At 34.7% G+C, this 17,425-nt stretch overlaps 1 protein-coding gene across 1 annotated transcript in view; it reads left to right on the top strand.

Annotated features, from left to right (window-relative positions):
- Positions 1-17,425, top strand: part of SCLT1 (sodium channel and clathrin linker 1) — a 221,063-nt gene that overhangs the window by 124,218 nt on the left and 79,420 nt on the right. Inside the window, exons 10-11 of the mRNA XM_017849118.1 lie at positions 12,356-12,446; positions 17,152-17,243. Of these exons, the coding sequence (XP_017704607.1) occupies positions 12,356-12,446; positions 17,152-17,243 (183 nt within the window). The remainder of the gene's footprint in view (positions 1-12,355; positions 12,447-17,151; positions 17,244-17,425) is intronic.

Below are 17,425 nucleotides of genomic sequence, written 5' to 3'. Positions count from 1 at the left end.
ATGGCGTAAACCCAGGAGGCAGAGCTTGCAGTGAGCTGAGATCCGGCCACTGCACTCCAGCCTGGGTGACAGAGCAAGACTCCATCTCAAAAAAATAAATAAATAATAATAATAATAATAATAATAATAATAATAATTTTAGCTGGCCAGGTATGGTAGCTCACGCCTGTAATCCCAGCACTTTTGGAGGCCAAGGTGGGTGGATCACCTGAGGTCAGGAGTTTGAGAACAGCCTGGCCAACATGGTGAAACCCCATCTCTACTAAAAATACAAAAATTAGCTGGACGTGGTGGTAGGCACATGTAATCCCAGCTACTTGGGAGACTGAGACAGAAGAATTGTTTGAACCCAGGAATCACAGGTTGCAGTGACCTGAGATTGTGCCATTGTACTCCAGCCTGGGCAACAGAGCAAGACTCCATCTCAAAATAATAATAACTTAGCCACTAAGGACTTATCTCATTAACAGACATAGATATTATCTTCATATAAGGAGCCTATAATTTGTCAAATCAATTTATATTCATTGAGAACTTAAAAATGTACATCTGTGCTCTGAGGGTAGAAACAGTCTTTATAATAAGTTTATGTATAATGTGATAGCCTCAAAGTTATTTTAATTTGACCCATTTCATCTCAAGGGCACTTTTGTAGCTTCGACAGTTTCTATGAGGATGAGATCTCATTAAATTTTTCTAGCTCGAAGTTCTCCTGGTTCTCTCTACCCACATGGCTCAGAGATACCTGAAAAGCAGCAGGCTCCAAACTAACCTTATCATTATCTCTCAAATCTTTTATCCATATTCGTGAATTGTACCATCCAATTCCTGATTCAGAAAACTAGGAGACATCATAAATTCTTTTCTGTCCCAACTCTACCTTGTAAATGTCTCTCTGATCTTTCACTTCATTACTTTCTCATCTGAGCTATAGCTGTAACCTCTAAATTAACTTACTGCCTCCATCTTCCTTTTTCATACTATTATCAAAGTGATCTTTCTAAAATATGTCTGATCATGTCACTCTCCTTCAATGGTTACTAAATACCTATAGGATATAATCCAAATTATTCAACTTGACAGATTATTCAGCTTGAGTCTCCTGTGTACCAAACATGCCTTCTTCCCATGTGCCTCAACTGTAGACTGCACATACATCTGTCACAGCATTTTTTTTCTTTTTTTTTTTTTTGGCAGGAGACCAGAGTTTTATTATTATTCAAATCAGTCTCCCCGAAAACCCTCAGGGATCAGAGTTTTTAAGGATAATTTGGCGGGTAGGGGCCAGTGAATCAGGAGTGCTGATTGGTTGGCTCAAGGATGAAATCACAGGGACTTGAAGCTGTCCTCTTATGCTGAATCAGTTCCTGAGTAGGGGCCACAGAACCGGTTGGCAGGTCCAGGTGGGGCCATCCGGTTGTCAGAAATGCAAAACCCTGGAAAGACATCTTAAAAGAACAATCTTAGGTTTACGATAGTAATGTTATCTTCAAGAGTAATTGGGGAAGTTGCAAATCTTACGACCTCCAGACTAAATGGCTGGTAATATTTAGAATTCCAGCCCCTCTCATCCTAACTTGGTGGCTCGGGGCCTTTCATTCATTTTACGAGAACAGTGTAGCTTTTGGGAAGGGCTATTTAAACTAAAAACTAAATTCCTTCCCAAGGCTAATTCAGCCTGTGCCCAGGAATGGACAAAGAGAGTTTGGAGGTTAGAAGCAAGATGCGGTTGGTTAGATCTGATATCTTACACTGTCACAGCATTTTTAACACTTTATTGTTTACAAATCCATCTCTCTACACTAGTCTTTGAGCCCCTGGAAGGCATGGATTATGATTTGATGATTTTTATCTTGCCATCATCTAGCACAGTACTAGACATATGGCAGGTGATCAAAAAAATACTTGAGTGAGTGAGTCAGTTAATTAAATAATTAAATTGCACTTTATTAGAGAGACAAAGCTAATTTATTCATGTGGATTTTCTATTTGCGTCCTTTGCTCTTTGACCTCTCAGGGCACAATTGTTTTCTTGAACTGTCATTATTTTTAAAAATTCTATTTTATATTTTATCTCCTTCAGCTACACAGAAATGTGTGACCACTTAGAAGTTTGATTTCCAAAACAACACACCTGAAAAAAATCATTTTAATATAATTAATAGAAGCTTTGCACAATTAATTAAAAAGATTTATAGTGTTTCTCGTTATAGATCCAGCCTTTAAGCTATATTGACTTTTAAATGTTTTTATTACCAATAATCTCAAAATTTGACTGGGTGCTAGAGCCTTAAATATTTTTTATGTTTAGTGGTTTCTCTATATTTAAATATGAAATAAAATCCAGAACATCTTTAAAATATGATAGCAAAATTACTTATACATAAGTGGCTTCATTGAAGAGCATTAGAGCTGATATGATTGATGGAATGCAATTCTTAGTATTGCTCTATCATATTAAATCTGAAAAGGTAAATTATATAAATCACAGTTTGTATATATTCATTGTGTTCATTTTAATCTTTTTTACAAATGCGTATTTTTTTCTTTAAAAATGTATGTGCTGATAATTTTTATATACTATCTTATTTTTTTAAAAGACATGTACTTTTGCCGGGTAATAGTTTTATTTTAGCTGAGATAACATATTTTTCTCAGATGTTTCCTGTTCCAATTTAAATAATATTGTGTCTTCTATTATAAAAATGCTATGGAAATCTGGAATTCATGGATCACTAGTTTTAATTCATAGTGTGTCTTGGAAACAATCCCATGTGAGAAATGGCCCTGAGCAGATGTGCTTAGTCATAGAATTGCCAGACAGTTCCTTATGTGTTGGCAGCTAGTTTTCTGAGCATGAAAAACAGGTTTTAAGATAAGAAATAGGGCTTTGCTGTCAGTTTTCTATTTCTTCACACTGTTTTACTTTAATGTTATTTAAAGGGATTACTGTCACCTTTATTCAATAATGTTTTTTTTTTTTTCTCTCAGTCTTTAAGAGACAGTAACAAGATTATTAGACTTTTAGAACACACTAGTCAAGAGTGGAACCTTAGCCACAGTTAATTAATATTAACATTTCTTGTTTAGGGGTCTGGCAAGAATAAAACAAATACATAACATCATCGTTCAGAACTTTTGCCTCTAAGAGTAGATGACTGTTTTCTGTCAAAATATATTTTAATTGTTGTTTATAACTTTCTTTTGCAAATACTCTACATTATTCTACCTATCTTTAAAAATGTGGTTCTGTCTGGTATGAAATTTAAAAAGCATAGGCTTTGAAGTCAGCTCTAGTTTTTTATTCTGACTCTGCCATTGTCTTAATCCATTGGGGCTGCTATAACAAAATGCCACATACTGAAAAGCTCATAAACAACAGAAATATATTTATTACAGTCTGGAGGCCAGGAAGTTCAGAATTAAAAAGATGGCAGATTTGGAGTTTGGTGAGGGGCTGTTTCCTGAGTGTACATGACACCTTCTCTCTTTGTCTTCATGCAGTAAAAGGGGCAAAGAAGCCTCCCTTGGGCCTCTTATGAGGGCACTAATCCCATTTTCGAGGGCACTGCCATCATGACCTAATCACCTCCCAGAAGGCCCCACCTCATAATATCATTACATTGAGAATTATATGAAGGTTGTATTTATATGAGATTTCAACATATGAATTTTGCAGGGACACAGATACTCAGACTAAAGCAGCCATTTACTGGTGACTTGGGTAGGTTGTTTAACTGCATGAACTTCAGTTTTCTCATTGCTATAATGAAAATGAAATTACCTTCCTTGCAATGTTGCAATGTAATATAACTTACTGTCTTTCCCCACTTCCCTTCTACTTTAGTATCCAACCTCTGTAGGTAGGATATACAATATTTACAAATTACCTGCTAGTAGATTTGGGAGTTGGTATTAGCATTGTAATAAATAGTGGATTATTTACCTCCCAGACCTGGGAAATCTGCCTTTTTTTTGTTGCTGCTGTAATTTCTAGGACCAGAGTAACCATTTCTTTCTTTCTCCTCTTTCTATTACGTTGTACCCCCATTTCTTGCCAACTGTACAATCCCAAATTCCTTCTGTTCCCTTCTGTATATTTCAGTTATATTCTTTTTGTTTTGAAATCTTAGTTTCTCTTTTGCAGGGTTCTTTTTAAGACCTCAGATGTATAGACCTCCCTGGTGAGTCCTCAGATACTTTCTTCTTCCCATTCTTTGATGTTGCTTGGAAGAATCTGTATTTATTATAGTCACTCTTTGGAGTTTTCTTCAGTTTGGATTAGCCCCACCTATCTATTCTTCTCCTCAAGAATTACTGGTACCTTTTATGCCTTAAAAATGCCTCCCTCATTCTCCTTGGTTGTTGATTTTCCTTAACGAATGATTTTTTTCTACCTTTCTTGAACATTTCTCTACCAGGACTTTTGTGTTTATGCCATGATTTCTTCTCTGACTTTTGTTGCTTTTTTTCTTTTTTGCCTCTTTTGCCTCCCCCATTTCCTTATCCTACCTATGAAAAGTGTACATTTCTTAGATTTCTAACCATGTGACTCAATTTCTCTCCTTCATAGATGATCATATCCACCCTGCCCAATTCAAACTTTCAGCTCAATAACGTTTCCCAAGTATACACCTCTGACCTTGATCTCTTTGTTGATTTCCATAATTGAATTGCTAGGTCAGTGGTTTTCAAACTTGTTATTTTTTAACAGTAAACTCCTTTAAAAAAAAAAAAAAGAAATCTTATACATGGAACCTCAGAATTTAAACTTATAAAAGCAGAATGGCTATGAAGGAGTAGAGGGCCTCCCCATCTTGGTAGCTAATGCCATCATCAAACCTCAGAATTTTTGCTTGCTTGCTCTCTGTTGCTTCATCTCTACTTCTGCTCGTGTTGGCTCTGTGTACAGATGATCGCAAATCCACTCATCATCAATATCACCTCTACCCCACTGTCTCTTGTTTGCAGTACCCTTTTCTCTGGTCTACCTGCTTTCACTCTTACTCCACTGCAATTCATTCTCCACACAATATATCACATCATTTACCTGCTTCAGACCCTCCAGTGTATTTTCATTACAATTGGAACACATTCCAAAATTCCTACTGTATCCAGAAGGCCCTTATGTGATCTGACCTGTAAACTTCCTCTCCGACTTTATCTTATACTTTTTTCTCTGTGATACATTCCGGCTTAATTGTCATTTCTTTGTTTTTCTCATATTCCTTCATTTATTCTTAATTATCTTTGCCTGTAATTCTCCTCCCCTAAATTTCCTTCAGTTTTCATCATCATCCTTTAGGTCGCAGCTCAGATATTCCTACCATAGATGTACCTGATGACCCATGTCTTTCCTATTTCCCTGTATCATCTTCTTTATAACATTGTCACTTTCTTTAATTACCTGATTTATTGAAATGCTTATTGCCTGTCTCCCTCCATTACAATATGAACTTTATGAGACAGGGGCTTTATCTTCTTTGTTTACCACTGCATCACCAGTGCTGATGACAGTGCTTCGTATGGTGCATGTAGCTGCTCAATAGACAGCGCTTGGTATGGTACATGTAGGTGCTCAGTAAAATAACTCTAGGACTCCTGAAATACAGGAAAAACAAACAAAAAACTGATGAGCCACAAGCTCTTAAAGCTCAACATGTCCAAATTATATTCACAGTGTCGGGCATATTATAAGCATTCAATAAATATTTGTTCAAAGTATGAATGCATAGAATCCCTTAAATTCTCTTTGTGAAACCTGCACCATCTCTCTCAATATTGTTGTCATCACTCTGGTTTAGACTTTTCCTCCCTCTTGCTCATTTATTATAACATATTGGTTACAGAGAGAGACAGAACTATCATTCTAGTCTATTTTTCACGAATGTCAGGTTTAAATCTCTAAAGTGCAGCTGTGATACCATTATTGGTGCAGTTCCCCCACTTGCCTTTAAATCGATACAGATAACTGTCAATTAAGGACATTGACATTGTAGTCCCCATGGCCTTTACAGTCTTATTTCTCATCTTCTCTAAATAACTCCTACACTTACCTACCTTTATGCTTGTGCTTATCTTGTTTTTTCCTAAAGCTTTCTCTATCTCTTCTTGTGAGATACATAATTCCTCTGCCAATTCTTGCTTTAAATACCTCTCACTTCAGTATTTTCCCAGCTAAATGTAAATGTGCTGCATACTCAGAATCATAATGTTTTATTTTAATCTTTTGTGTTGCTTAACATATGATTGCTTTGTGGCCCTCCTCAAGATTACTATAGTGCTATAATTACCTTATTGAGCTGAAAGTTTAAATTGGGTAGGGTAGATATGATCATCTGTGAAGGAGAAAAACCCTTTGTGTGTTTTGTACCACATTATTGCAACACCTCAAACATTGCAGGCATGAAGTAAACATGTTGCAAGCATGTCTGTTGAATAAGAGATTTCAATAGTCTGATCAATGAGTATGAATTAATATTTTCTGCACTTTGTCAGTGTTACCCAAAGTTACATGACTCTAAGACTATACTTGTAATCATTGTTTACAAGAGTAAATTGTCAATTCTGTAGTTATTTTATAAAATCTAAGGCAGTGAATATACATCAGAATCCCCTGTAGAGATTCTGAAAAACAGAGATGACCAAGTACTGCCTGCGGACATTCTGAATAAGTCTCAGATTGAGCCTATCCATATATGATGTGAAAAAGCCTGTGCATATTAGTTGCAAAAAGCTCACTTTCGTACACACAAAGTATGGACACTACTACTGGTATCATAGAATATTATATCTAACATAGAAATTAGAATTTTGAATTACCTAAAACTATGTATAATTTTGAGTTAACTTCAAGTTTCTGTAAATAATACATAAATAATGTATTTAAAAACTGAAGAGCCACTATTTTGGAAAGTTTTGTTAGCTCAATGTATGGATTATAATATCCATTGCTTTTAGAATTTCTTCAGAACACTTCTGCCTTGAATGGGTTTCATTATTAGACTGCCACTAAAGATTGGGAAGAGGAAAAAAATTGAAATAAAACGTTATTCAGTTTTGGTACTTACTCGGTTTCCTAAAAGCAGTAGTGATTTTAAAAGTTTAGAACTTTGTCTAAAATTATGTTTCAGGATTTTCTAAAGCTATTAAGTGTAAATGATCGGCTTTATTATACTGGGTAATTACAAAAGTCCTTATTAAATTACCTAACGTATGCATTTTCTGTTCTAAAGAGGAAAAAATTAAGAATATCAAATCAGCAAAACTAGCTTTTGTATCTCTCAAAATCTTACCAGTTTTCATTGTATGCAAAAGGGTATTATAAACATTTTAGAATTCCCTTTGTATGAGAGTGCAGGAAGAAACAAAAATTTGTCTTAAAATAGACTCATTGTACTTGATGTTAAGTCTCAAAAAAGTGTATTGATAATTAAAGCATTTTAATTTCTGTCCAAATTGATGGTATAATTTAAATCTGGTATTATATCCTATCCTTTATGTTATACTTGATTAAATTTTGCTTAATGAAGTTTTATTTTTTTTAAATTTGTCGGCCAGGTGCAGTGGCTCACGCCTGTAATCCCAGCACTCTGGGAGGTTGAGGCAGGCGGATCACAAGGTCAGCAGATTGAGACCATCGTGGCTAACACGGTGAAACCCTGCCTCTACTGAAGAATACAGAAAATTAGCCGGGTGTGGTGGTGGGTGCCTGTAGTCCCAGCTACTCAGGAGGCTAAGGCAGGAGAATGGCGTGAACCCTAGAGGCGGAGCTTGCAGTGAACCGAGATCGTGCCACTGCACTCCAGCCTGGGCTGTCTCAAAAAATAATAATAATAAATAAGTTGTCATTCAAATCTGTTTAATATCATAAGCAATTAAAAAATACATTAATGAAAAATCCCAAGAATATAAAGTGGATTAACAAACATACCTGAAAATAAAGTAATGTGCTTTTTAGAATATTTATTTGAAGCAAAAGTAAAATCCTTGGGTAGTTATGACATCAAGATTATTAATAGTTAACTAATTGTGTTTTTTTTTAATCAAATTTTTTTGTTAAACTGTTTTTGACTTTTTAAAAATTACATACACAGGGAGACATGTATCTAAAACATTTGCATGTAAATGGTATAAATGTAATTATTGAGTTTCTTCATAAAATAATATTAGAATTATTTTTGTTAGTTCCTTCAAAAATTTTAAAAGTGTGAATATTTAAAAGAACTCACAAGACTGCACAGAGCATACTTACAGAAGGCTTTTATTTAAAGGCCAAAGGATATCGTGCAGCCAGAAAAAGAACATAGGCAAGCATATAGCGTCCAGGACACATTCAAGCATAGGCACCCTAGGGCCTTTATTTATACACAGACATGCTTTATCTCCACGTTGAGCCACCAAGAATCTGTGCAATGAATCTTGGCTTCAGGAGAGCTCCAGGCAGGAGTTCCTATCAGGGTCATTTTTTTTTTTTTTTTTTTTTTTTGCCACACTGATCAAAATGCCTAGCCTGGCTATCTAGTTATGCCCGGTGAAAATCATCAGTAAACAAATCAACTTGCAGGCTGCAGGAAGCGATTCATGCTTTAAACAGCACATCATAAATCCCGCTGTTCATATACTGGCTAAGAGTCAAGGCTAGACATTCAGGCATCCCCAGAGCTTTCCCAGTTCAATTGTAAATTAGTACTTTACTACACAGTTCCTGATAATTTAATCTAATGAAAGACAAAATGATGATGGTAGCTGCATTGTATAAACTACAGTAAAATTTATAAAATGTTTTAATATGCATTAACTTACTTGAACTTTATAATTCTGTGAACTATATGGGAAAACTGTCTTTATATCCATTTTATAGATACTAAGACTCAGAGAAGTTAAGTGATTGGCCCAGTTTACATACCTTTTGTGTTTGTAGAGTCAGTTCTAGAAGATAGGCTTTCTGCCTTTTATTTTAGAATTTTTTTCAACCCTTCATGCCAAAAGTAGATATAAAGAACTATTTACTTACTTTCTAACTGTTCTGTGGAACAGTGTGGAAAACTACTACTTATTTGCCCCCAAAAAAATAGTATTTGTGTTTTAGTGAATATAATATAATATGAATGTTTTCAGAATTTTTTTATAATGACTTCCAAATTAGGTCTAAGTCCAGTGCCTATTTTTTTTTCTTTTACCTATGTAGCAGGAGATTTCATCTCAAAGGAATATGAGATAATATATATTTGGAATAATTGTTCATAAATTATTTTTCTAGAATTTTTCACACATGAATATTAAATTGGGTGTGCAAGATCTAGGTAAAATATCAATATATAGTTGTACTTGTAACATTCTCTTTCTCTTTCTCTCCCTCTCTTTCTCTCTCCCTCTCTCCCTCCTTCTCCCTCTCCTTCTCCCTCCCACTACTTCTCTCCCTTTTCCCCTCCCTCTTCCCACCTTTTCCTTTTGCCCTCTCATTCATTTATGATAGATTTACTTGTCTCCTGTGCCCTAGGTACTGCGCTATCTCCTGAGGGTTTAAAAATTAATAAGATGTGATCTGTGCTTTTAATTATCTTACATTGTATATTTTTTATGAACTTACAGTTCCACAAAGGAGAATCTCTATAGTATTGATTACAATACAGTGTAGTCAATCAATAATGTATAAAGTATTATATATTATAAGTATTGAGACATAGGGTTTTCGCCAAGGGGAAATTAGTGAAGACTTGAAGATAGGGAGACTTTTGAACTAGGTCAAACTTAAGGAATTGGTTAGAAAATGAAGGAGAAGACTAGTCCAACCAAACATGTGAAAAAAGAAACAAAGATGTGTTTAAGAAACACTGAGTGAGTGTTTTATTATACTTGGAATATAAATTACATGGGGGTAATTGGCAAGAGATGAGACTCTTTGATGCTAGATATTGACTGGCCTTATATGCCATGTAGGGGAGTGTAGACTTTATGCCAAAAAGTGTGGAATCCAGGAATCATTGTTAAATAGGAGTTTTTAGTACTAGATAACTTTTTTAACAGATAAGATATAAAGAATGAACGAAAGAGGAGACCATCAGTGAAGAGATGAGTTTGGAATCTATTGGAATAGTATTATGAGTGATAATGAAGCTAAAGTTTGGGCCGTAGAATGAAAAAGGAATACACAATTGAAAGACAATTTAGAAATAGACTCAGGCCAATTAGATTAAAATAAGGAAAGAATCTAATTATAGAATTTTGGTCTTGGCAAATTGCCTAATCCACCTCTGTTGTTGGACATGAAGTCTTTGAGACGTGCAGCATGGTCAAGTGAATTGCAGTAAGACATATTACTAGTTAGTGATGGAATTGGATCCCTGCCTCTAGTGTTCTCCACGTTGTACCTTGCTTTCTGTGTCTCCAACAGGTTTTTTTTTTCTTTCTTTTTTTTTTCCTTGATCATACTATGACCTTATCTTGCTTACAGTTTACAGGATACTCTAATATACATTATCTATTTTTACTTGTTCAGCAATCCCATGAAACAAGTAGAACAAGCAATATTTTATCCTTTCTGAAGGTAAGAAAACCAAATCAGTGTGGTTGCTATGCTTATTCAGAGTTTTCTCAGTTTTATCCTTACTACTTAAATATATTATTCCTTAAGTTTTTCCTTTAAAAATATATAGGATTTTATAACTGGTAGAATCATTTGTTGATTTAGATTGTAGATATACTCCTGAAATTATCTCTCAGCCTGACATAGATTTTACATGAATAAGGTGGTTTTTGTTTTGTCCTTTGGCGAATCATTTTGCAAATGAAAAAAATACATTTTGTTTGATTTTTTTTTTTTTTTCTTTGAGACGGAGTCTTGCTCTGTCGCCAGGCTGGAGTGTAGTGGCGTGATCTCAGCTCACTGCAACCTCCGCCTCCCGGGTTCAAGCAATTCTCCTGCTTCAGCCTCCCAAGTAGCTGGGACTACAGGCACGCGCGCCAGCACACCCAGCTAATTTTTGTATTTTTAGTAGAGACAGGGCTTCACCATGTTGGCCAGGATGTTCTCAATCTCTTGACCTCGTGATCCTCCCACCTCAGCCTCCCAAAGTGTTGGGATTACAGGCATGAGCCACTGCACCCGGCCTGTTTGATTTTTTTAATAATCTTGGTTAATTTAAAGCAAAACATTTTCTTAAATGCCTCATCATATAAAATATTATTGGGACCATTTGAGGGTAGACAGTCTGTCATAGGGGACTCTTTAAATAGTAGTTTTATTACTTATTGTGAATCCTAGGGCTTATTGGTAAACCTCTATCAACATTGCTCTCCTCTACTTCAGTTTGATATAATAGTAGTCTTAATTCACACTTATTATGAGTGTCAAGTGAGATGACTGCAAAGCGTTTACAACAGTCCCTGGCCCTAATAACTACCTGAGATGTTTTCAGCTATTATTAGATTTGTATTTTCTATTGTAGGAAATTTATAACTATATAAGCAAAGCAGTTTTAAAGACAGAGTCAAAAGGAAATGAATTAACATTTACTTGTGAATTTTGCATCAAATAATTTCTGTAAGTTTTATAGCACAAATATGATTTACATTTAGATACATACATAAAATATAATTAAGAAATAGGGAACAGTTCCTACACTAAAGTATTTTTCTTCTTAAAAAATATGTTCTTTAGATAAAGTGTTTTATACTCAATGGTAAATTACGATAATATTAAAAATCATTTTTTCTGTCTAAGAAAGTCTTATTGTTCTAAAATCATTTCCTATGAGGAGTCAAGAAGATATTGAAACTTACTTGCTTCTGTTAGAATGTTCACAAAACTTGTCTTTTCATTTGTTGCCAATACAGTCTCTGAAGAAAATAAACATTGTATTATGGTGAGACAAATATTTTAATTTATGTTAAGTGTTTACATAATACAAACTTCTGGTGTCTATGGAATGATCAAGGTATTGAAGTTTAAGTTCATTTTCATAGAAAGTCCAATCTCCATCTCTATAAGGATATTATAGACCTAAGTATATCCTCCTTAGTGCACTGGAGCTCTTGTTAGGTAATGTATCAAGATGATAAAGTGCTTTTTCAAGAAATTCATTGAATTACTTTGGTATATAATATAATTTACCCAAATAAAGCATTCATGACCTCTACTTCGTACCCTTCACCATTCAACTATATTTTTTCTTCTTTAGTCTCTTCTACATGCTTTCATTAGTAATAAAGGAATCTTCCAAAATTTATTCCATGGATCCATTTTCGATACACAAGAAGTAGAATTGATTTTACCAAAGTTAGATTTCTATTCTAATTTTTTATTCTTAGCAGTCTAGGAAAACAGTGTTTATTAATTTACTTTATTTTTTAGGCAAGCCAAATTAGAGCTGAGAGTTGCTGTAGCAAAAGTGGAAGAGTTAACTAACGCGACTGAAGATCTGCAGGGACAGATGGAAAAGAAGGTATTTTCTATTTCTAAGACAAATGGATACCCGTTGCTTAGTTTTCTTTCTATTTTGTTGATTTATTTTGAATTAGGTGTTAAAGAGGATTGTCAGAAGATGAATTAATTATTTTATTACCCTTAAATATAAAATATGAAAGTAGGAAGCTAAGCTATGTTATTGAAAACAACTTTATAAATAACTTTTTATTTCCATTCTCTGTAGCCTAATTCAATAAAACATCATAATCCCACTTAAGCACATCATTACTGAAATGCAAATTAATACAAGATCAGGTTTCAGTTAACTGGTTATTTGCAGGTGGAAAACAAGCATTTAATACTACCTTTATGTTATTTACTAAAATATTTATTGGCATAATAGACTCTGGTTCTTTTAAATATGTAATAGAGAAATTTCAGAAGGATGTCAAGGAAAAGTCAGGCTTTATTTTTAGATAGATATAATTATTGAAAATTCTCACTCTGGGACTTATTAGCTATGTAACTTTATAAGCCTTATTCCCAATCTGTAAAAAGTTGATTATGGATTTCTAATAATGGTAGATTTTTTTTAAGTGTTACAAGAACCCTTCCATAAGTAGCAATTTTAAAACTTGGATAAATTTTTAAAACACCAGAAAGCACCCAAAACAGAAAAAAGTAAAAGAAATAAGAATTGTTAATTTTTGGATTTCTGGCCTGTCAGTTCTCCCAACCTCCACAGCTGTGGCTTCAGAAAGCACCTCTGTATTTGCTTAAGGTACCCAGGTCAAAGTTTAGGGCTAGAAAAGCAGTAGGAGATTTAAAGAAGAAATACTGGCAGCAAGAGTAACACACAGAAAAAGTGAGAGCCAAATTCTGAGTGTAAATTCTTACCAAATTCATGCCTGACAACTAAATTATGCATATGGAAGTGGGGGAGGGACCCCAGAGAACCCAGTGAAGAAGCAGGCAGAGACCTAAGAGAAATCTACTTTTGAAAGATAGAGATATATGAAACTAGATATTTGAGTTTACTACTTTTTATAATTGAATACATGCGAGAAATGTGTGCAACTGAAGCATCAGTGTACTGAAGCCTTCCTTATTGTTTGAAGTATCAGAGGACAAAGCCCAAAGCTGGAAAGGCAGCTGAAAATTACAAGGGAATCTCTAGAAGCAAGGGAACCACAAAGAGGATGAACCCTATCTCTGCCCAAATCTTGACTGATCTTCAAATTATGTAGGCACAGGGCCTAGTTATAAAAGCAATAGTGGAAAGCAAAAAGAACTAATTATATGTATCAGCTGATGCATACTGTATGTGGAATAGATTTCAAATTTCAAGACCAAGCAAGATAATTGTCTACTTGAACTAAAAAAAAAAAAAAAGAAAAGAAAAGAAAATAATGCTCAAAAGAACAAAACAAGTAACTGCAATGTATTATCTACACTATTGGGTTTTCAATAAAAAATTACTAGACAGAAAAGTATGACCTATACTTGTTGGGGAGGTGCTGAGGGAGGCAGCCATTAGAAACTGACTTTAAATGGATCTATCTGTTAGATTTAGCAGACAGAGACTTCAAATCAGCTATTATATATTATATATATGTTCAAGGAATTAAAATCTGTTTTTAAAGTCTCTAGGAAGAGATAGATAATTTTAATTGAGGACTGGGACATCATTTTTAAAGAAGAAACTCTAGAGCTTTAAAGTTGAGCAACTGAAATAAAAATTTCACTAGATGGACTCAAAAACAGATTGGGAAAGACAGAAGAAATAATCAATGAACTTGAAGTCAGATCAATAGAAGTTACCCTGTCCAAAGAACAGAGAGTTTAAAAGATTGAAGAAAAATGAACAAGTGCTCAGAAATCTATAGAACAATGTGAAGCAATACAACATAAGTGTAACTGGAACTGCCAAAGGGAGGGGGATGGCAGCAGAAAAAAATTAAAGAAATAATGGCTGAAAACTTCCTAAATTTGGTGGAAAATATTAATCAGTAAACACAAAATCACTTTAAGACACATCACAATGATACTGACAGCCAATTATGAAGAGAATACCTGAAAGTAGCAATAGAAAAATGACCAGAGAGGCAATGATAAGATTAATGGCTGAGTTCTCATCAAGAAACTGTGGAAACACTTCTGGACATAGGCCCTGGCAAAGATTTTATGTCAAAGACTCCAAAAGCAATTGCAACAAAAACAAAAATTTGCAAGCTAAAGAGCTTCTGCATACCAAAGGAAACTATCAACAGAGTAAACAGACAACCTACAGAATGGGAAAAAATATTTGCAAACTATGCATCTGACAAAGGTCTAATATCCAGCATAAAGAACTTAATTTTACAAGAACGAAAAGCATTAAAAAGTCGGCAGAGGACATAAACAGACAGTTTTCAAAAGAAGATATACACGTGGCCAACAAGCAAATGAGGAAATGCTCAGTACTACGAATTAGAGAAATGCAAATCAAAATCACAATGAGATACCATCTCACACCTGTCAGAATGGCTATCATTACAAAGTCAGAAAATTACAGATGCTGGTAATGCTGAGAAAAGAGAGTGTTTATCCACTGCTGGTGGGAATGGAAACTAGTTCAGCCATTGTGGAAAGAGGTTTGGAGATTTCTCAAAGAACTCAAAACAGAAGTACCATTCAACCCAGCAATCCCATTACTGGGTATATAACAAAGTAATATAAATTGTTCTACCATAAAGACATGTGCCCATGTATGTTCATCACAGCACTATTCACTATAACAAAGAGATGGGATCAACCTAGATGTCCATCAATAGCAGACTGGATAAAGAAAATGTGTTACGTGTATACCGTGGAATACTACACAGCCATAAAAAGAGCAAAATCATGTCCTTTGCAGTAATATGGATGCAGCTGAAGGCCATTATCCTAAGCAAATTAACCCAGGAACAGAAAACCAAATACTGCATGTCCTCACTTACAAGTGGGGGCTAAACATTGAGTACAAATGGACGCTAAAGGGAACAATATACACTGGCCCTACTTGAGGGTAGAGGATGGGAGGAGGGTGAGGATTGAAATACTACCTATCAGGTACTATGCGCATTACCTGGGTGGCAAAATAATCAGTATACCAAACCCCCTGACACACAATTTACCTATGTAACAAGCCTGCCCATGTACCCCTTGAATCAAAAATAAAGACTGGAAGGGTGAAAAAAAAAACCTGTGAAAACAAAGTATTGGAATAATATATTTGAAATGCTGAAGAAAAAAATACTAAGAATTCTATATTCAGTGAAATTATACTCCAAAAATGAAAGCAAAATACAGGCATTTTCAAATAAACCAAAAATGAGAGAGTTTGTCCCCAGCAGACCTGCATTCAAAAAATTCTGAAGGAAGTTCTTTAGGCTAAAAGGAAATGACACCAGATGGCAACTCAGATACAAGAAGAAACTAAAAGCAACAGAAATGGCAAATATGAAATAACGTGTGTACATACTTTTCTCTTCATATCTTTAAAAGATGACTGCTTATAGCAGAACTAATAATACTGTATTTGATGGATTTGTAAAGTGTGCAGATGTAATATATGACAACAATGGCACTCAGGACTGGGATCCTACATGGATATACACTGTTGCAAGGTTCCAGTGTTTTCTCTGAACTTTCATCTAAATATTAACTCTAAATAAATTGGGTAAGTTCAAGATGCATATTGTAGTCTCTACAGCAACCACTAAAAAATAGTTCAAACAGATACAGCTAAAAGCAATAGAGGAATTAAAATAGCAGTCTTAGGCTGGGCATGGTGGTGTGCACCTATAGTCCCAGCTACTTGAGAGGCTGAGACAGGAGGATCACTTGACCCAAGGAGTTTGAGTGCAGCCTAGATAACATGACAAGACCCTAAAAAAAAAAAAAAAAAAAAAAATGGCCGAGTGCAGTGGCTCATGCCTGTAATCCCGCACTTTGGGAGGCCAAGATGGATGGCTCATGAGATCAGAAGTTCAAGACCATCCTGGCCAATGTGGTGAAACCCCGTCTCTACTAAAAATACAAAAATTCACCAAACGCGGTAGCAGGCACCTGTAATCCCAGCTACTGGTGAGGCTGAGCCAGGAGAATCGCTTGAACCTGGGCAGCAGAGGTTGCAGTGAGCCAAGATCACGCCACTGCACTCCAGCCTAGGAGACAGAATGAGATTCTGTCTCAAAAAAAAAAACAGAAAGTTATGGCATCATAAAAAATATTTGTTAACACATGGAACAGGAAAAGATGAACAAGAAATTTCTTTAGAAAGATGATACAAATAAAATTTATTAATATAGGTCAAAGTATCACTATGTCAAAGAAGAAAGACCCTGTGATTACCTTGATACTTAATGAGACATAGAATAGTATAGTTAAGAGAGCATATTCTAAAGGCAGATTATCTCCATAGAAATCTCTCTCTTGTTTTGTTAGACTTGCATTATAGAAATAATCTGAAATATTGGTAGAAATCTATATGCAATAACTTTTGAGTATTTTTTATTAATACAGGATTGATGATGAAGTTCTCCCCTCCTTTTTATTATACACATGATTTGTTTCCAAAGTCATATTGTTTCTTTTAATGTATGTATTAGAATGCTAATAGCATAGTAACTTTATAGCATGAACTGTTTTCTTTAGGCTGTATAATGGTGTATTGAATTTTCACATACTCAAAGTAAGCTTCTTGTTTCTTTATTTTCTAGGAGAAGGATGTGGTGTCTGCCCATGGAAGAGAGGAAGCATCAGATAGGCGCTTACAGCAGTTACAGTCCAGTATAAAACAATTAGAAATAAGGTAAATTGTTAAATGCACCTAGTGTTGTTGATATGCTTTAAAAGATATTTTACAATAAAGTTTCAGAGTGCAATATTTACTAGAATAAATGTTTTATAAACTCTAAATCAAAACTATAATCATAGGTGTAAAATCTGATTTAATCGACATTATTTATTAAAAATTATATTCAACAGATTGCT

This window comes from Rhinopithecus bieti, unplaced genomic scaffold (assembly GCF_001698545.2).
Source record: "Rhinopithecus bieti isolate Rb0 unplaced genomic scaffold, ASM169854v2 scaffold_32092, whole genome shotgun sequence".
NCBI lineage: Eukaryota > Metazoa > Chordata > Mammalia > Primates > Cercopithecidae > Rhinopithecus > Rhinopithecus bieti.
Note: the sequence above shows the minus strand (reverse complement) of the source record. Positions and strands in the feature narration are given on the sequence as shown.